The 21310-nt window shown below is 43.5% G+C and overlaps 1 protein-coding gene across 1 annotated transcript; it reads right to left on the reverse strand.

The window, feature by feature from the left end:
• Positions 1-276: 276 nt before the first annotated feature.
• On the reverse strand, positions 277-17794 carry ap1m1 (adaptor related protein complex 1 subunit mu 1). The gene is made up of 12 exons (XM_061839859.1): positions 17611-17794; positions 15469-15625; positions 14010-14077; positions 13807-13937; positions 13562-13709; positions 13275-13401; positions 12776-12918; positions 10042-10113; positions 9657-9815; positions 9393-9518; positions 1752-1827; positions 277-1370 (listed from the first exon to the last, which is right to left on the reverse strand). Exons 1-12 carry the CDS (start codon positions 17650-17652, stop codon positions 1348-1350), a joined length of 1272 nt encoding a protein of 423 aa, XP_061695843.1. The 5' UTR covers positions 17653-17794; the 3' UTR covers positions 277-1347.
• Between the last annotated feature and the right edge of the window lie 3516 nt (positions 17795-21310).

Here is a 21310-nt window from a genome sequence, read left to right on the forward strand (position 1 = left end):
GGCCGTCACACCGGCAATATGACGAGTTACATGATTTTATGACGTAGGAGCACGAGCTCTATACAGTATGTTAGTATTTGAACAGTTGTCATTTTAGAGAGTAATGGCAATAGGGCATAATCATTACGTATGTGTATAATGTTTCAAAAATAAGGGAGTAAAATAAATATAAGGGAGTATTTCAAACTCTCCTCCTGCACAGCAAAACAGTTTCAGCACAAAAGTATCCAGAGCTACCATTTTGCAGCTGAACAGGACAGGTTTATTGGAGAAAAAAACAAAAAGGGGGGGAAAGATATAGAATCATGATCAATATGCCTTTTTGCTCTCTGTACTAAGGTTACATTAATCACTTCTCATCACAAAAAGTACATGAATACAAAGCAAAATGTAATGTGTAGTATACCCACTGTTCACATTCGACTAGTTCTCATTAGGAAAAAGTACATCACCCTTTTGTACTGATGTGTATAAGTATATACATGATATATGTTTGGATTTTAACCATCAAAGTGTACTGCAGCATGGTGGCATACCTCCATTAAAGCGCAAGATTACTATTTGACCAATATTTAATGGTCCTTCACCCTATGAATGCAGTTGTTTACATCCGTTTGGTGCAATTCCTGGTTGCTTCAAGTGTTCAATAAATGTAAAAAAAAAATAAAATAAATGGGGTATGGGTTATTGGAAAACAGAAATGAAACATTTAGGCACAAAATCAGAATTGAGAATTAAAACTTACCTGGAAAAAATCGGAGTGTCCACCAATGACAAAAGAAGTCTGCAAGTGTTTTCTCTAAATATACATTTAATGATTTTTTTTTTTTTTTTTGGAGGATGTGGTTACATAGAGAAGGGGTTTATAGATAAGGAATCACCATGCAACCGTAATTAGAACGTTTTTTCTTTTAGGCGCGTTTGAAAGCTGACAATGGAGAAAAGGTGATGGCACCGTAACGCCAAGAAGCATACTGATTGGCTCGCTTGTAAGTGATAACACTGACCTCATTGATATGTAGCAGATATATACATAAAAAAAAAAGAAATCAATAGAGGAGGTGTGTGATGCTTGTGACCTAGTGATGACACTGCGTGTAAACATGACTCCTGCTTTAGTTGGCCGCGCGATGGAAAACTGAACGCCTTCCTCCGACGTACGAACTCCCCCCTTCTAATATTTGCGCCGACTTGAAAATGGTCAAAAACAAGTCAGTGAGTCCTCCGCGGTCTCTTGACTGACACCTGCCAACGACGGCCTCATTAGCCGGACCGCCCACCCCCTCCCCCCACCGCCGCTGCCGCCGCCGTCGTCCGGCTTCCTCCCACCCTGGCCGAGGCGTTGCCTTACTGGGTGCGGAGCTGGTAATCTGTGGGAGGAAATGGGCGAAGACTTAATTTAATATACGGATAAATAAAAGAGGTGCAATTGTAGAGAAATCGAGCGGCGGCAGCTTTTCGATCCGGGAGGACGGGAGACGGCCGAGGAAATGAGATGTGGATGTGCGGCAATTAGTGAAACTCGGAGACCCGACATGCAGAACCTTTTTTTTTTTTTTTCCACATTATGATATGAAAGGGGGGAGTGGGGGGGAGAGAAAAAATTTCACTTTCACAGATTTCACAGGAAGTTGCCTCATGTTGTAGCGCTTCTTATTTTTATAGAAGTGCATCAGTTCCCACAATATTGCAGGCCATTGCCTAACTCTTGCCTAATGCCCGTGTGTGTGTGTGTGTGTGTGTGTTCTTACCTCCATTCTGCGTGATGTAACGCACCCACGGCAGAGCCTGATAGCCGCTCTTCTCGATGATCTTCAGGTAGCGCACCTGCCGATAAATCTAAAGTTACCAACGCAACTGCTCACGACAATTGTAACTATTGACTATTTTAGGATTTATGATTTCTAGTTCCGATATCACATTGCATCAGCTGGGAAAGCGTTGGCCTCACAGTTCTTAGGTCCCGGGTTCAATATCGAGGATTGCCTGTGTGGAGTTTGCATGTTCTCCCCGTGCCTGCGTGGGTTTTCTCCGGGCGCTCCGGTTTCCACCCACACCCCCCAAAAAACATGCAACATTAATTGGACACCCTAAATTGCCCCTACGTGTGATTGTGACTGTTGCCTCTCTCCAGGTGCCCCGCGATTGGCTGGCGACCAGTTCAGGGTGTAGTCCTGCCTCCTGCCCTTTGACAGCTGGGATAGGCTCCGGCAAGCCCTGCGACCCTTGTGAGGATAAGCGGCTCAGAAAATGGATGGATGGACATTGCATTTGTGTATTTCAGGTATCCTCCATCCATTTTCTACACAGCTAATCCTCATTACGGTCAAGAGGGTGACCTTGAGTGAGAAGCGGGATGAACAATGGACTGATCATTGGTCCGTCACAAGATAAAAATAAATATACGACCATCTGCAATTGAATTCTATTGTCCTATGGACAATTTTGAGTCTTAAATCAACCGAACATGCATGTTTTGGGGATGTGGGAGTAAAACTGATGCACACATACGGAGAACTTGCAAACTCCACAGAGGAAGGGTGGAGCTGAGATTCTAACTCCGGAACTCAGAACTGTAAGGAGGATGTGCTAACCTCTATTCCACTGTGCTATCCTATTTCAGGTACCCCGTGGATGGCATCCCTAAAAATGGCTCCTAATGTGTGTCTTGATCTCATGGAACAAAATCAGATTGGCAGACGCTGCGAAACTGCAGGATTACCGTAATTTCTGTCCTACAAGTCGCGACTTTATTCACACGCGTTTAACCCCGCAGTTTATGCGGCGATGCGGCTAATTTGTGCGTTTTTTTCTAACGGCCGCAAGGGACACTCGAGCGGAGAAGGGACGAATGAGACTGGTGGAATATGTGTGCCGAGGAAGTGACTTTTACCGGCCCTGTTAGCACTGCGATAGCGTTAGCGTGTTGCTGCTGTTACTCGCATGTCTCCCTGCTAACAATGTTCTATAGAACATTTCTAAAGACTATTTAAAGAACTATAGAACTTAAGCACCCAAGTCTTATAGAATTTCAATAGAAATGCTATTGTTCTGTAGAAATTCTATAGAAAATCACAGCCAAAGTCCGATAGAACAAGTTTTTCAGTACAAATTCTATAGAATTCTACAGAATTTTTTTAGCAGGGCTCAGTGATATTTACCGGTATTGATGATTTTTACCGGCCCTGTTAGCGCTAGCTAGCGTTAACCCCGCGCTAGCGTTAGCATTAGCACCGCCCTAGCATTAAACTCTTTCTGTGTACCGTCTTTGTAAATATCTTGTGTTTGAAAGTGCGTTTCAATGTGGGCACTTGCGGCTTTTACACGGCTGCAGCCTACGTCTGTACCAAATGGTATTTCTTTACAAATGTACTCGGTGAGGCTCGTAACCAGGTCCCCTCTGTAGGCCAGGACTGACGGTAATCCTGATGTGATGACATCCAGAGTCACGTCTGTCAAGAAGTGCATGCCATGAGAATTTTATGGTGCCAGGAAGTGTGTTGGCTGAAGTGAGAATTGGAAGGCCAAATTTAAAAAAAAAATGACCAACCAAGCAAAAAAAAAAACAATAATTGTAAAATGATAAAGACAAATGATAGCGACATTTGACATCCTTCTGGATCACGCTTCTATATGCACTGCTAACGAAGCCATCTGGCGTCCAAACGCCTCGTTAAAAACACAACCCAGATTAGGTTTGACTCTTCTAAACCATACCAGAATTTACTGTTTGGTGGCTGGAGCCATTAAAGATAATTTTAGTGGGGTAAGTGCGACGGAGAGGAAAGGTTCTAGAACTTTGTATGGTTTTGCAGGCCCAACACCCCCCCTCGTCCGAACCACAGACCTTTCGAGCCCTCAGGAGGACGAAGAGTTCATCTTCAGGGAGTCTTGCAATACGAGGACTTGAGGAAGCGGCGCGGTGACTCACAAGAAGGGGGAAGAAGCGACAGAACCACCGTTCGAGGGAAACGTACGTTTCTTCAACATGACTGTGTTTATCTTTTTTGGTCGCATCAGCACAATCCCCCGTACGGCTTTCACAAGCCATTAACCGACAATCGAGCTGGACGAATGTTACCACACGACTGGGTTTCGAGAAAAAGGCCCAAAAATACCCTTCCACCTTAACACAAGTGCACTCGGATGACACAGCGACATTTGCTGTCACAACTTGGAGAGGAAAGATTGCTGCAAACTGCTGCGTACGCGCACGAAAACACAACTCCTGCGCAGCCGTGACTTGCCCACACGTGGACGCTCACCATTAAGAGGCCCGGATGCGCATTTGACCACTGTAAGGCTGACATGACCGTTTTTTGTTTTTTCCTTTTTCCAGGGGGATAAACCGACATGTCTCTGTCACGCCGGGTTCCAATTTTTCCGCAGACTGGCGGCGGTCCTCAGCTCCCTGGTCGCCTTCTTTTCCCTCGACCCGGCGAGGTCACGGAGAACGGCGGCTGGTGGATTCGCGACGGGCAAGCGTTGGAGTGACGCGGGATCGAGCTGGCACGCCGCGACCGTGTCCACGCAGTCAGCAAAAAAAAAACGCAGTCAAAAAGCCACCAAAATACCATTCTCACTTATGACTTTGTTTGCAATAGAGATGCCTATTTTTTCCTGTGTCAATGTTCTTTAGAAACAGCAAGGAAAACAATCACAAGCCATCAAAAAGCTGCCAAAACACCATTTTAGCTTCGGAATTTGCCACGGCGGGATGCCTTTTTGGGTCACCGTTCTGTATATATGGCACGGGAAAACAAAGTCACGAGCAAGAATGGAATTTTGATCGTAATTTGATGGCGTTTTGCTGAGTGCGGAGATCTCACGACAATCTGGCCTTTGTCCTCTTGAACGCGGGGGGAAAAAAAAAGTTGCCCGAGGAATTTTCCACCTGAGATACTATCGCAGCATTCACCAAAACACTATCAAAAAGCCACCGAAATACCGTTCAAGCTTGTGCAGGGATGTTTTTTTTTTTCTTTTCCGTGTCACATTTCTGTATAAATGGCACAGGAAAACAGTCACAAGCAAGAATAGAGTTTTGATCATTTCTTGGCATTTTGTCAACTGCATGGAAACAGTCAAGTGGTGCCAACCTGAACCCACGTCGGGACAGTGTTTGCCCTCATGAATGGGGGACAAAGTTAACCCGGGAATTTTCTGCATTCTGTGGTACAGGGAGTCCTCAGGTTAAGACAGTCTCGACCTAAGACGTTTCGACATTACAACGCCCGTTCGCCATCCGCCATTTTTTCTGGCTAATGTTTGTATCTTCGCATTTTTCGCCATCCTTTTTAAATATTATCGCCCCAGAGAAGAAAGCTGTGTCTTTTAGCAATGCTTCTGAAGCCAAAAGAAAGTCAGTTACTATGGAAATGAAGGTCAAGATCATAAAAAGACTGGAGAAAGGAGAGAAACCAACACCACCAAGGCTTCAGTCGGTCGTCCGTGGTGACAATTATTAAAAACAAAGCCTGTATTTTAACGCATGTGAAGGCTTTCGTTCCCATGTCAATGATCACAAAACAAAGTTCTTTGATACTTGTCGAGATGGAGAGGATTGAGGACCAGGTTCCTTCGCAATAGCTAAGCACAGCCTCCCCTTCTTCTTCATCTTCTTCTGCATCCACCTTTTCAGCAATCATGTTTTGTTTTTTTTAAAGTATTTTGATGTAAATTCTGACTTTAATGGTGGAATACGACTTGAGTCGAAATTCGAGTTACGTCACTACTGTAGGAACGGATCTCAGTCGTAGACAGAGGACTCCATGTACTATAAGAGCTGGCCGTAAAATGACATCAAAAGCCACAAAAATATCAATCCAGCGAGCAAGCTTACAATTGCAGAGAGGCCTTTTTTGCCTTTGTTGCCATTCTATGGAAAGTACGTGTCTTAATGAAAGGGTAGAGAGAAAGACGTGTGAATTTACCGCCTTTTGAAAGACAAGTCGATTCATCCGCAAAACGACAAAAATTTGGGAATTGCGACCATGTCGCTTTTCTGTATGAATAGCACAGGAGAGAAAAAAAAATACAACAAAACGCACAAGATTGGATTGTAGTTTGATGACGTTTTGACAGTGTGGACAATGGAAGTAAATATGTGCCACTAGGATTTTAATTAATAATGCCACTGAAAATTTTGTGTTGTATTTTTGTATACTTATTTTGACTACATTTTAAAATTCAGTTGTTCCAAAGTGATCACATTTTCAATAGCTGTATTTCAGTTTGACTTTTCAATGTTAAATTCGGCATGTATACCAAAAAAAAAAAAAAAACTTTCAAAATTCAACCGCAATATTTTCAGTCTCCTGAGACTGAACTGGCAAAAATTCGCTGTCTGAAATTCAACATCTAAATTCAGTGTAAAACAGGCAGGGTTACTTCAGGCCTTAGACGGTAGCAAAGGATGTCAGAACCCAACAACCAGCCAATCCAGTTACGTTTTCTAAGTCAGCAATGTCATCTGACTAAGAAAGCGTTGAATTTCAGACAGTGAATTTTAGCCAGTTGAATCTCAGGAGACTGAAAATATTGCGTTTGACTCCGGATGGTCCCTGAGTCTAACAGGTATTTGACACTGCCGAAAGGGACACTGAGCACCTGTCACTCACTTTTCCCTTCCTGTTCTGATGAAAGATTTGTTAGTATATAATTCATCATCATGCCATCTAGGTTGCGAGCCATCGAATTGTCTGAATGCAAGACGCCGTGTTTTATGGCAATATCTCGCTAAGCTACATAAATCGTTCCAGCCCTGTTGCTGTAATTTTGTGGCATCCCCGTCAAAGAGGCTAGTGTCTGCCTTCCTGTCTTGTCACCTTAGCTGGCGTCAATTACCACCTGCCATAAGTGTGGCCTTGCCTCATTTATATAAGCGCTTAAAAGCATTGCGCGTACTTTAATTGTGCTGCCTCCTCTGCAATTACTGGCCCAGTTAAGGGTAACCTTCTCGTGCTCTGATATTTACAAAGGTTACTTGAACTTCACTCCCAGTGCTCGCACAGAGAATGCGGCACGAAAAGCAAGGGAAGACGCTGCTGCTCTCTAATATAAAAACCCTAACGCGCGATCCGGATGGGAACACGGGTGGCCGGCTAGCAGAGAGAGCGATAATTGAGAAAGTCAAAATGAAGTCACGCAGTTGAAGATAAAGTCAGTCACGCTTGTCTCAAGTCGCATTTTGCCGCCCATCTGTAAGTGCATCGACATCTTCATCAGGGCTCACCCGCAACCACCAGCCATCCAGTGGGCAAAGTGAGAGTGACCAAATTACTAGTATCATACGTTCCACTTGACTTTAAGAGGAGCGTGTCATTTCTGAGTGTGCTGCATGACGTACACGCAAACTTAAAAAAAATCAGGACAAATGTCAAATGCTTGAAAAGTGGTACATGGTACCCTTTTTACCCCTAAATACCATAGCTTGTCTCCCCTTTTTGGGTGAACTCACACAAATAATTACAGAACAACTGCTTGCTAAATAGTAAGACATGCACAGACAATTACAATACAAAGTAACGTATTTACCGCACTATAAGGTGCACCGAAAAGCCTTTAATTTTCTCAAAACCTGACGATGCGCCTTATAATCTGGTGCGCCTTATATATGGATCAATATTGAGCCTTTAGTGCAGCTCCATCTAATGGATGCATAACGTAACGCCAGCCTCTACTGTAGCGTCTTTTCTATGCGCCTTATATGTGGAAAAAGTTTTAAAATGGGCCATTCATTGGAGGTGCGCCTTATAATGCGGTGCGACTTGTAGTGTGGAAAATACAATACGTTTTTTTCTTATTGGTTTGGTTCAGCCAAATAAGCTATCAGGTTAACAATATACTTAATACGAGCAAGTCTTCTTTTCCTTTCGACTTGTCCCGTTAGGAGTCGCCACAGCGTGTCATCTTTTTCCATCTCAGCCTATCTCGTGCATCTTCTTCTTTAACACCCACTGTCCTCACGTCCTCCCTCACAACATCCATCAACCTTTCTTTTAAGTCTTCCTTTCACTCTTTTGCCTGGGAGCTCCATCCTCAGCACCCTTCTACCAATTTACTCACTCTCGCCTCTGAACGTGTCCAAACCATCGAAGTCTACTCTCTCTAACCTTGTCTCGAAAACATCCAACTTTGGCTGTCCCTCTAATGAGCTCATTTCTAATCTTATCCAATCTGCTCACTCCGAGAACCTCAACATCTTCATTTCTGCCACCTCTAGTTCTGCTTCCTGTCGTCTCTTCAGTGCCACCGTATCTAATCCGTACACCATGGCCGGCCTCACCAGTATTTACGTATGTCACATTTAGACCCTTTGTGGGTTAGAAGTAGTAACCCTTCATAAATAGCGTTTCTTCACAAAATGGCTCTTTTCAAAATGAAACTATAAAATGATCGAAGCTCAAAGGCAGCATTCAATGTGGCTGTACCTTGAACTTGCCATACGGTGAATAAACACGGTTACGAGAGTGCGGTTTATCGTTGTTTACAAATGATTCACAACACATTAATATCTCGTTGACCGCCTTATCATATTGTATCAAATAGTACAGTTGACGTCCTCTTATAATAATTCAAGACATAGTGAAACATTGTTGCAGTGGAACTGCACGGTGGGAGATACCAACAAAATATACTTGACGTGCATGTGTTTTGTTTTTATGAACATAATTTGCTGAACAGAGCAACGAGGTTCCAGAAATTCACACATTCTAAACACTACCCAAGCTCATTTCTTTGAAATCAGTTTTTATCCTCTTTACATACAACATACCGGGTGGTATGATGACGTTGTTGACTGGTATGGGAAAATGAAACGTTAGTCAATTAAAAAAATATGTACATTGTTAAGCTTCGGTTTGATGTGGAACACATATGTGCAATTACGGCGACCTGAGTAGAGCACAAACAAGTCTTTGAACGCGTTGCCAAGTAGCGTTTGCAACGCGTCCCGTCACGACATGTGAAAATGTCCCGTTCCGGCATCGTTTAAGATCATGGGATGGCTGTCATTATGTAGTCTGTGTGGTTTGATGCTGCCAACAGCGCGTCGAGGGGGAAGCTCGTTTGCATCATTGTTTTGATGATGGGAACATTTTTTTCGTTTTTTGGCATAAGGGATGTTTTCTCCATCATAAACACAAAGGCCAGTCAGACAGCTCCTTTATTACTACGTGAACTTTTGCAGCTACTCCACTGTCAAGTTTGAATTGTCGAAATTCGTGGAGATAGTGAAGAGCATGTGTTTTTATGCGCTACACTCAAGTGTGGCGAGCATAAATGACTCATTTTATGCTCAATTTGGCAGGCAGGAGGTCGCTATCACTTTTTTTGACTTAATCTAATGATTAATGGTGAAGTAGTGCCACTGCATTTCAGGTGGTTCGTACCTGGATGCCTGAGGTGGTGAAGTAAGGGATCTCGAACTTGACACTGATTGGGGGCTTCCCCTCCTTGTCTTCTGCTTCCACGCTCGGGAGGCCGAAGTGGGCCCGCATCAGGTACTCCTTGCCGCCCTGTCACGAGGACAACATCTTAGAAACCGGAACGATGCAGGAGAATTGAAAGCAAGCCGGTTTGGCTCCAGAATGAATCACCGCAAGACCAACAAGTAACATTTGCATAAAGCGCACTCTTTCGTATGAGTCACCCACAGGGAAGGACTTGATGGACCAGACAATCTCGCTGTTCTCTGGAACCCACTTGACGCTGCCAACCGTGGTCTTGAACTTGGGAGAGTCAGCGTCCGTTGGCACAGGAATGTGGATCTCCACGTTGTTGGCGGTGGAGCGCCGTTTGAACTGGCTTTTGGCCTGGGATGGGTGGCGGCAAGACAAGTAGGTGAACAGACGGGCCAAGGTGAGAAACCAGTTTATTGTTTGGAACGTTCTTGTCACGCACATGATAGCAAAAGTGAATCATATTCACTGCGGTGGCAATTGAAAAGGAAGACTGACCCATTAATTACCATCTAATTGTTGAATAACGTACTAAAACTTCCTAATGCAACTATGGGAACCAGACAATGCCAGAACTTACCTTAATCATGTACTCGATGCGACTGTGAGAGTGCTTCTCGATGACGGACTCGATCCAGATGAGGGGCTTCACCTGAAACAAACAACAGCACAGTCCATCATCTGTATGCAAATTCAGTGGATTGCCATTTTATTATTAACTTTCTTATTCAATAGCCGCCCTCTAGTGGAGAACATACATTATCACGAGAGCAGAAACCGGGTGGTTTTTTTTTTTTAAAGATGCTTACCGTGCATACATCCCAAGTCAGGCCTAACTTGACCATTCCCCCCTGCGTCTTTTCTAAATACAATTCAGCAAAGGCCCAATTGTTAACAATCTTCGACAGATTATCCTGAGGTACGGCGTGTGTTAAGGGTGACTTTTTTTTTTCCCCCATTCTGCTCCAGGCCGTCAATCGTAATTGTTAACCCTGTTGTGTATTTACCATTGCAAATCCTTATTTGTGCGGTCAACATAGAGCCACTGCTTCCATAAATGTGACGTGAAAAGGAACAATAGGCAATTAGGAAACAACCTGAGGGTGACATTGTTGCTAGAGACAGAAAAGGAGGAACAATTGGCTGTGGTGAGTCAAAACAAAGAGAGGCTGAAGTGCTGCTGCTGGTATCCCTGAATTCTCCTCCTGTGCTGTATTGTTGGTATCCGTGTATAAAGCTCTTGAAAAGGTTAAATATTCATCAGCAAGTGGTTCGAAAGAATTTAAACTCCAGGCACTCAGCTGCATGCTTGAAATATAAAGCCTTAAACAAGGTCTTTTTATTCCCTGTATCCCAAGTCCTTCACCAGTTTGGATGCCCCGTGGCAACGTACTGCCTCTTATAGGTCAGTTTCGGTACTACAACATATCGAGTTTGGGGAAGGAGTATGGAAGTAAATATGTGCCACCGCGATTTGAATTTGAAATCCCACGGAAACCAGGAGTTGAATTTGAAATGGAAAGTGATCACATTTTTCAATGGTTGTGTTTCAGTGTAACTTTTTAATGTTAACAATTCAACCGAAATTCACCGTCTTTGCCACCAGGCAGGGTTTACTTCAGGTCAGAACCGAACGCAGTTACGCTTTCTTAGTCAGATGACGTCACATACTAAAAAAGCATAACTGGAGAGCCTGGGTGTTTGGTTCTGACCTGAAGTAAACCCTGCCTGGTGGCACAAACGGTGAATTTTAGACAGCGAATTGTAGCCAGTTGAATTGTTAACATTGAAAAGTTACACTGATATACAGCTATTGAAAATGTGGTCACTACATTTCAAATTCCCACCCTGGTGACACAAATTTACTTCCATAAAAAGGAGTCTCACCGATTGTGTTTTAATTGTGTTGCTCACTTCAAGTACAACAGTAACCATCAGAGCAATAGTAACGCACGTACACACAAACACAATTCGATTGAGATGATAAAAATCAGTGCGTGTGCGCAATGCGCACCCTAGCAAACAAGTGAACTAAAACGAAAACACAGTTGAACCTTGGAATTCGAACAGCTTGGTAATTGTAGAAATTGCTTTTCGACCAAAAAAATATGACCTAAAAAATGCCTCTAGTTTCAGCCCAATTCTCCATTTCCTAACATCCGTCCAAAGCGAAATCCATATTGAGCGGATAGCGATGACGGATGCACAAGTGGCTGTGTCGAGACGAGCCGCTGTTCACCGGAAGTCATGGAGTCACTTATTGCATGCCGGTGCGTGCAATAAGTGACCTTTGCTCATGCGTCTAAAGATTGTTTTTGATTATTTTTCAGTATTATCTTTGCCATGGACACAAAGAAAGACAGCGGTGCTTCCAGCAGCAAAGGAAAAAGAAAGCTGTGCAAACCACATTAGGTCTAAGTACAGAAATGCCTGTTTGCTAAGTAGGCTAGGCTAGGCTAGCTGGGTCTACTATCATAAAGAATAAAAATGGAATAAAAGAGCTAGAGTTGCCAAAGAGTGACTAGCATTACAAAGCAAAGGCAACAGATCATAAAAGAAATGAAAATGCTCCTGGAGAATTACCGAATGAAATCATGGAGGGCTGACTTCGACACTTCTTCCTTCCCTCATGAGTCCCTCCGATGCAATTACACCGCGCCCAAAAAGGTAAATGGTACACATTTAATTTGCTTTAGGTTTATCCATTTTTTAACTGCAGGGTGGCACGTTTTTACATAAACAGGAATTAAAATAGCAATCTACTAATAGGAGGTCGGGAACGGATTAAAGTCATTTACTTTATTTCCGATGGGAAAATATGTTTCGGAAGTTGAACAACTTTGTCTTTGAACATTTCACAGGAATGAATTACAGTATGTTTAGATTCCGAGGTTCCACTGTACTTCCACACGCACACCAGCTGATTGTCAAAACTTGGAATCCGCTTGCTGTCACATATCACACAATGCAGCGTGATAGTATTGCTGTACTGCCGCAGCAATGGTAAGAAATGTTTTATTTTGGTTAGCTTCGGTATAACAACACTATTAGGAAAAAATGAATTCAGAGACAGATGCACTCCAGCACAGTCGTGAGGATAAGCGGTTCAAAGAATGGATGGATGGACAGTGTGTGGATGAGTTTTTTGCAAAAACTTGTAGATGAGCATTCTGCTAGACTGTGGTCGCTCTGCATTCTGTGTATATATGTTCTTGGGAGTTAGGAGACTTTGGACTTGGTTCTTGCTCCTCATTTTGCTATCGACATCTTTTCAATTAGTCTTGAACGGCATTTTAAAAAAACATTGGACTCACGTGAGTGTTGAGGCGGTAGGACATGAGCTCGAACTCTCCGTCGGGTGGGATGAAGGAGATGGTCCGGTCGTTCTCAAAGCGAGACAAACGGACACACTGGTGGAACTTGACGTCCTCCAGCTCCACTGACTTACTTTTGCCACCTGGAATGAAAGAAACCACAACAGACAATATTTTCAGAGAGGAGCCGGACGATGTCAAGTAAAAGTCAATTCTACAGTTTTATTGCAGTCCGGATGATCTTAACAGGCAATGGTTGCGATTCTGCGGAATTGATAATCGATTAATGATGTTTTGCAGAAATTGTGGCAAAATGGAGGCACTTTGGATTAAATCTGAACTAGTGTGCATTATAAAAAAAAAAAAACAGTCATTAGCTATGAGAAGCTTGCAGCATTATTACACTCAATACCTCACTTGGATGGAAACAGGAGTTTCGAAAATTCAGTTTTCACCCAAATTAGCGCCCACGGCGCGTTATCGTATTGTGGGAACTCACGTCCAGTGTTTTCAAACAGAACCTTGTCGTTGAGGCCAAGGCGCAACTCGGGCATGCCAGACAGGAAGACGCGCATCTTAATGGAGCCGACGATTTCGCTGCGCAGAACGTTGCCGTTGGCACTGACCTGAGGAATGGAGGCAGCGCGGAAAAGCTTTTTCAAATGGAGCACAAGCTTTGCTACCTTGACTGAAGGATGTTGTGCCACACACAGGAAGAACGTTTGAGGCATTCCGAGAGCGACACATGCAACAAGCTTGCGCAAGGCGAAAACTAATAGTTCCTACCAGGAGATTAACCGACTCGATAACATCCAGGAAGACTTCGTTTTTCCTGTACTTGATGCCCTCCGATCGCCAGGAGACCGCGTTGGTGACTGTGGCGGGCGGGCGAGGGGCGCCCGTATCCAGTTTGTGACCCTCCTGAGTTATATACCTGATGGGGAGGAAACAAAACACGCGAGATGTGAAATACTCAAACAGTGTCATTGTCTACACTGCTAGACTCTGCACTGCATTATGGGATAGCTCACTCTTGCAGTATCTTGCTGTCAGTGGTCTGCGGGTAGCCAAAATCCATCAGCTCGTCCATCAGCTCGTATATGATAACAAAGTTATCCCGAATGCTCTCTTCCTCCAGTTCTTTGAAATACTCGGAAAAAACCTCCAGGAGCACAAACTTCGCTTTAGAAATCAATTCGTCAAGAATTGCTGTTTTTCAAAATACAATTCCTACCTGGACAATTTTGTACAAAAAGGAGAAAACCAAGGAAACGCTGGCGTTTTTCTTGGATGTTGCCACCACTGAGGCGATTCAAGTTAAGAGAGTTTCTTAAACATCAAAGTACAAAGCAGCACAGTGGAACACTTTTCAAGGCTATTTCAATTGTACAAGGTGGCAATTATCATAGCTGGTGAGACACCAGAGACAAAATTGTACAACTCCACACGGCTGGAAAGGGGTACGGAGAAATTGCCAAGCACCTTTGTGAAAAAAAGGTCCACTGTTGGAGCAATCATTAGAAAATGGAAGAAGCTAAACATGACGGTCAATCTCAATCGGAGTGGAGCCCCAACTGTGTTTGGAGGAAGACGAATGATTAATTCCATCCCAAGAACACCATCCCTACTGTGAAGCATGGGGGTGGTAGCAACATGCTTTGGGGGTTTTTTTCTGCACATGGGACAGGATGACTGCACTGTATTAAGGAGAGGATGAAGTTTTGGGAGATTTTGGGGAAAAGCCTCTTTCTCTGAAGATGGGTCATGGCTGGATCTTTCAACATGACAATGACCCCGAAGAACACAGCCAGGAAAACCAAGGTGTGGCTCCGTAAGAAGCATATCAAGGTTCTGGCGTGGCCCTTGCCAGTCTCCAGACCTACACCCAATCGAAAATCTTTGGAAGGAGCCTAGAAACCTGTCTGAGCTAGAGAAGATCTGTGTGGAGGAGTGGGACAAAATCCCTCCTGCAATGTGCGCAAACCTGGTCAACAGCTACAGGAAACGTTTGACCTCTATAATTGCAAACAAAGGCGACTGTACCAAATATTCAAATTGGTTTTCTCTGGTGTTCAAATACTTATTTGCAGCTGTATTGCACAAATAAATCATAAAAAAAAAAAAAAAATCATACATTGTGATTTCTGGATTTTTCTTTTTAGATTATCCCTCTCACAGTGAACATGCACCTATGATGAAAATTTCAGACCCTTCCAAGAGGAGTGTGTTCTTATTTTCTTCACTGTACCTTTCTTTGTAGTCCACTTTTTTATTTGTGTTCTTTCATTTCACAGTACAACAACGACTATAATTTTTAAAAACGGGAAAAGTCGAGGTGTTCTAAAACGTTTGACAGGTTCACTTTTGAACGTCTAAGAGGTGCATTTAAGGATCATCAACAAAACAGGGCATTTCAAACCCAGGCCAAAAACAAAAATTAATTGAGACTACAAACCTAACACCACGACCAAGACTCCACCAGATGGTGCCAAACTAATATTTTAATCAGTTTGGCCTGGGCAGAAACACTGGGAATAGCCAATAGAATAAAAAAAGTTACCAAAATAAAGAGATCTGTGAATATGGATATTTGCGAATCCCGAATTGCAAATATGTCAGGGTTGACTGTATGTCTCAAGCAGCACCTGTGTGAGCGATTCTTTAGTGTGTGATGCGAAGCAACCAAAGGATACAGTAGAGGTTATTGTGTTTGATCCACATGAAGCGCACGCCGCCGTGGGCCAGGATGGGAGACAGCGTCCCCTCCTCCTCCTTGTCCATCAGAAGGCTCATGAAGTGCTCAATCTCGGACATGTCCACATCGCCGCGGTAGTTTCGGCACACCAGCACCTGACGGGAACAAGCCTCAGTAGTTTTTTATGAAACAAGAATTCTTCTGAGCGTGTGCGGCCAAACTGGATATAAGTACAGTAATACTTGTTGGATATAGAAGTAGAAGGGATGAGTATTACAGAAGGCTACACTCAACTTATTGAAATTGTACAAGGTGGTGATGATTATGAATAACTGGCAAAACATATTTTTTTAGAAATAGTTCAGGATTTTTATTAAGGATTGTATTACATTGGTTTTAACAAAAGGGATTTCCCGTCACCCCCAAAAGCAATAACTTATTTTCCCACTATGTGGGAATAAATATATATTTTGGTAAAATAGTAGACTCCCCCCCCACCCCCATCTTTGAAAGTAAGAGAAATAATGTTTATAAGCTTAAACAAGGAGGCACGGTGGTCAGCTGGTAAAGCGTTGGCCTCATTGTTCTGAGGACTCGGGTTCGAGCCCGGCCCCGCCTGTGTGGAGCTTGCATGTTATCCCCGTGCCTGCTGTAGTTGGAGAGCACCTAGCTAAACATTGCTCTTTACTTTCATTTGTTCCTGTCAATATTGTTAAGAGAGTGTACATTAGCTTTTCTTTTGGCTAAGGTGGCTATTTGTGAATTTATTTGATAAAACTCTGACTGGGCGGCACAGTGAATGGTAAAGCGTTGGCCTCACAGTTCTGAGGACCCGGGTTCGATCCCGGCCCCACCTGTGTGGAGTTTGCATGCTCTCCCCGTGCCTGCGTGGGTTTCCTCCCACATCCCAAAAACACGCAACATTAATTGGACACTAAATTGCCCCTAGGTGTGATTCTGAGCATGACTGTTTGTCTGCATGTGCCCTACGATTGGCTGGGAACGAGTTCAGGGTGTACCCCGCCTCCTGCTCGTTGACAGCTGAGATAGGCTCCAGCATTCCACGTGGCCCTCATGAGGATAAGCGGAAAAGAACATGGATGGATGGAATCTTAAACATCAACAAATATCCTGTCTTTGTAGTGAATTCAACAGAATGTAGATAGAAAAGAATTTACATATCACTGTATTGTATTCTGTTTTTAATATTTTTTACACCACTTCCCATCTGCACTAGAAGTGGGTTTTGCATTGAAAAATGTCTGCAACATTGAAACAGCTGTCGTTGAAAAAACGAAAGAAACGAAAGAAAGCATGGCAATGTACAGAAGTGTTTCTAATTGAACTCAATGCTTTTACCTTTCAAATGTAGATATTTGGCTATTGTACAGTATTCTAAGCTACATGACCCTGTTTGGAAAAATAATTGCCCCCACTCCCCAGACCTAATAACGATCTGGGCCACCCTCAGCTGCAACAAATGAAATCAAACTTTTTTTTCTAGAACTGCCAGTTTCACCTCTCTGTGGAAATATTTTTGCCCGCTTTTCCTTGCATTTGTTTTAATTCATCAACCATGGAGGGATTTACAGCATAAAAAAAACGAGAAAGAAGAAATTGAGTTTGGAAAATGCTTTTTCCACGGCACTGTATTTGCCCAGCAGTCGCCATTAAAAAGTAAGTAGTTTCGTTCATACGAAAAATACCCAAAAGCAAACAATTTGCAGTTTGCCACATTGAATGATCTCAGGGTGGTGGTGTGTGGGGGGGAACTATTGAAACATATAGTTATCTATTTATCATTACGTGTATTTGAAAGGGGAAAAAGCACCATAGGACCCGAGTTGAAAAGGTTAGATGTGAGTTTGCTTGGCATTCTAGCATAAAATAGCGCAAACAGCTGTCAGCCTGTGGGATGCGTTATTACAACCTTCACATCACGCCGGCTACCGTTTGACACACCCAAAGCACTTCGGTGTTCACTTTACAATTGCTGACATTATTTTTAATCCACGCGACATTCTTAAAGAGAGACCGTTATCCACTTCGCATTAAGCTGTCAGCGAGGAATTGCTAGAATGGCGGCTACATAGTTAGCTGCTAGGCTAACGCTAGCCAGCCGGCCCCGTTATGTCTTTACCTTTCCTTTCAAATCCAAGACGTAAACAGCGCTCGCGGACATTTTGGAGGTTTTGTCACGCCTCGTCCACTCGCGTCGACTTCACGAGATGGTGACCCGTTACGAGGGAAAAATTAATTTCAGACGCTCATTCATAATACTGCAGGGCACTTCCTTATTTGTCACGCCATTCAGCGCCCCCTGTTGACTAGGAGGAAGCAGTGCAATAAGGCAATTGGTAACGTGACGTTGTCCATCATTCCATCCATTTTCTGAGCCGCTTATCCTCACAAGGGTCGCGGGAGTGATAGGGCCTATCCCAGCTGTCATCGGACAGGAAGCAGGGTACACCCTGAACTGGTTGCCAGCTAATCTCAGGGCACATGGAGACAGACAACAGTTGCACTAACATTCACGCATATGGGCAATTTAGAGTGTCCAATTAATGATGCATGTTTTTGAGATGTGGGAGGAAACCGAAGTGCCCGGAGAAAAGCCAAGCAGGTACGGGGAGAACAGGCAAACTCCACACAGGCGGGGCCGGTCTCAGAACTGTGAGGCCAACACGCTACAGTGCCACCGCGATAGTGCTAAAAATGTAATAAATTACAGTGAAATAATCCTTTATTGATACTCAGGATAAATTAAATTGTTGCAATGGTACAGAATATAGCAGCACAAACAGATTTTTTTTAATTTACATAATAGGTAATACAATACTACACAATCTGTAATATTATTGAGAACATAATCTGTAATGTAATTGAGACAATGTATTTCGAATTCATTAATTGATTCATAATCTACTATAACTTTCTCGACGTGCATAACAACAACAAAAAACATTACCTCCCAAAATATATGGCCTGAAAATAGCAGGTTTTCACCCAGCCAAGCCACCAAGTCACGGGCAGAGAAACTCGATGTGGCGGTCGTGTTGGGTAAATATGCCCTCTGAAATAACACGCAATATGATACAAAGGCGGTAACGCCATCCTTTCTGTTGATCCTGAGGACCTGCACTTTTCGGCGTGCGCCTTTCAGCGCGGGCCCTCCGGTGGGATGAGTGGGCCTTCTCAAAGTGACACTTCGCTGCCAAGACGGAGTATTAACATTGTCAGGACACAACTGGATCGTTGGGGGCCCCGAGCCAAATATAACTTAATATACTCCGTCAGGGGTTCCCTAACCAAAATGCTGAGGGCCAAAATAAGTCGAGGTCCAGATGAATTTTTGTCCCAATTTTCCTGCCACAGACTTCTTCTCTCAAAGTCGTCCTTCTCAGGTTTTAGGGGGCTGTGCAGTGCACTGGGTGCAAATTTTCTTGTCAGGGACCCAAAAAAAAAAATTGACTCATTTCATTTGACAGTTGGGATAAGCTACACAGACGTGTCAAATTTCCACAAGGAACGTCGTTAACAATTACAGCACGGCTCAGTCATCTTGGCCGTAATTATAGTGGCATTCAAACAACTTCAGATGGAGCCAAAGCCATAAGAAAAGCCGTCGGTGTTTTTTTTTTTTTTTTTAATGCATAATAATAAACGCCATTGTCTGCACCGTTTATTTCCTAAAAACAATACCTACTGCCGAGGTTGTACTTTCAGATTGCAACGTCTGCCTCGTGTTTTGTTCTTTCCTCTTTGCTCGGCCTTACTCATGTCTGGAGTCAGCGGTCGTCACTGTATAATTTGCAGACATGCTTGTACAGATGAGCAAAGGCCCGATGACGTGTCCGTCGACTCAGTGCACAGGTGTTACAGTGCTATTATGTGTTTTTGTTTGTTTGTTTGTTTTAGCTAAACACAAAACGCGCTCGCAGATATTTGAGTTGTTCTTCTGGATGCTGGTTCTCCGCTAGTTTATACTTAGCAGGGCTCTCCAACAAAATGCTCCCAAGGCGATCCTGCGGCTTTCTGGGGAGTTTTTGACCATATAAGGAGAAGAGGAGTTCAGTCGAGCTTTTCCTGTGGGAGGGTTCCCACTTCTCGCCCTCTACATCTGATTCCTCTCCTTTCCAGTCTTTCCTCTGTTGAGTCTGTTCCAAAGGCTCTTCTTGCACAGATAAAACAATATAGTATAACGTGAAGATGAGAATTACATTTATCGTTCTTACTTTGACGGGTTTGTCAAAGTTGTGTGCGAGTGTGAGCATCCAGAGATGACCCCGAGCAACCAAATAAGGCACTGAGCTCATGATGTGACGTGAGTTCATGTTCACGAAAGTGAGCTTGTGCCACTGATATTTATGACTTCATGCTTAGTTTGGAGGACATCCTCAGGCAGCGCCATCGTCTTAAATTGTCTAAAAAACGACGTAAACATGCGTGTTCAAGCAAACAGTTGCCGGAAGGGTCAAGAATTTGCACAAAATACAGAATATTTGTGATTTTCCCTCATGTTCTTTGTCTTATAGCTGTCAGTCCATGCAACGCTCTTGATGCGCTTGTTGTATGGATGTATTGTATACTATAGTACTCCATTTATATATTTGAGTAACCCTTCACAGTATTTTATTTCATTTATTGCGGAGTCAGTGCTTCAGTTGATTTTTTTTTTTTTAAGGTCGGGGTTATGGCGTTACTCAAAGGCAAATCTATGATCTACTTATCTTTCTTTACTAATTGATTTAGATGTGGGTGTAAAGGCAAGCCTTGCCGAGTACTCGACCATGTAAAACGCAAAAAACGCAACGCAAAAAGTCAGTTTTCCATCCATCTTTTTCCACCATTTCTTTGCCGCTTATCCTCATGAGGGTCACGGGGAGTGCTGGAGCCTAGCCGAGCTGTCAACAGCCAGGAGGCGAGGTACACCCTGAACTGGTTGCCAGCCAATCGCAGCGCACAAAGAGACAAACAACCAATCGCACTCACAATCACACCTCGGGGAAATTTAGAGAGTCCAGTTAATGTTACTGTTTTTGTGGGGTCTTTGGGATGTGGGAGGAAACTGGAGTGCCCGGAAAAAACCCCCGCAGGCACGGGGAGAGCATGCAAACTCCCCACAGGTGGGGCCGGGATCGAACCCGGGTCCTCAGAACTGTGAGGCCAACGCTTTACCATTCACTGTGCCACCCAGTCGGAGTTTTATCTAATCAATTCACAAATACCCACCTTAGCCAAAAGCAAAGCTAATGTACACTCTCTTAACAATATTGACAGGAACAAATGAAAGTAAAGAGCAATGTTTAGCTAGGTGCTCTCCAACTACAGTACTGTAGTTTAAAATATCCCAGCAATTACATTTTTTGGGATCCATAATGGTTTTGCTGACAACGATGCTAAGACGGTGAGTGGGAGGAATGGTGCAAATGGTGAGGCTGAGAAAGCGCCTGTTCACACCATGTCTCCGAAGTGTCATGTGACCGGCGCATTGCCGACAGCTTTGCGGTGATAGTGAATTGAAGTTGACAGCGAGAACACTGACACTTTTCTCCATAGTGCACTTTCACAAATTGCACTTAGATCTTTATATAGCAATCCAATAAATATTTGGTTGCTATTTTTGTGGATTTTACTTATTATTGATGTTTTCTAGCATGTAACACTGATAGTAAATTAGGTTTTACTGTATTCCAGTATAGTTGTCCATCCTTTTTTTTTTTTCATGGCCTTTTCTGGCACGTCAAAATGCCTGAAAATGCGACAATTTCTACATGTGAGGTCACCCTGGTGTAAATTTTTGCGTTTTAGGGGTAAGGGACTTGATTCACAGGCCTTGC

Source organism: Syngnathoides biaculeatus, chromosome 13, assembly GCF_019802595.1.
Source record: "Syngnathoides biaculeatus isolate LvHL_M chromosome 13, ASM1980259v1, whole genome shotgun sequence".
NCBI classification, from domain to species: domain Eukaryota; kingdom Metazoa; phylum Chordata; class Actinopteri; order Syngnathiformes; family Syngnathidae; genus Syngnathoides; species Syngnathoides biaculeatus.

Excerpts from the sequence above, each read along its gene's own strand:
- ap1m1 (XM_061839859.1), bottom strand. The coding sequence starts at position 17,652 with ATGTCCGCGAGCGCTGTTTACGTCTTGGATTTGAAAGGAAAG. Across the intron at positions 15,626-17,610 it reads TCTTGGATTTGAAAGGAAAG|GTGCTGGTGTGCCGAAACTA; the intron begins GTAAAGACATAA and ends TGTTCCCGTCAG. Across the intron at positions 12,919-13,274 it reads TCTGTTTGAAAACACTGGAC|GTGGCAAAAGTAAGTCAGTG; the intron begins GTGAGTTCCCAC and ends CTTTCATTCCAG.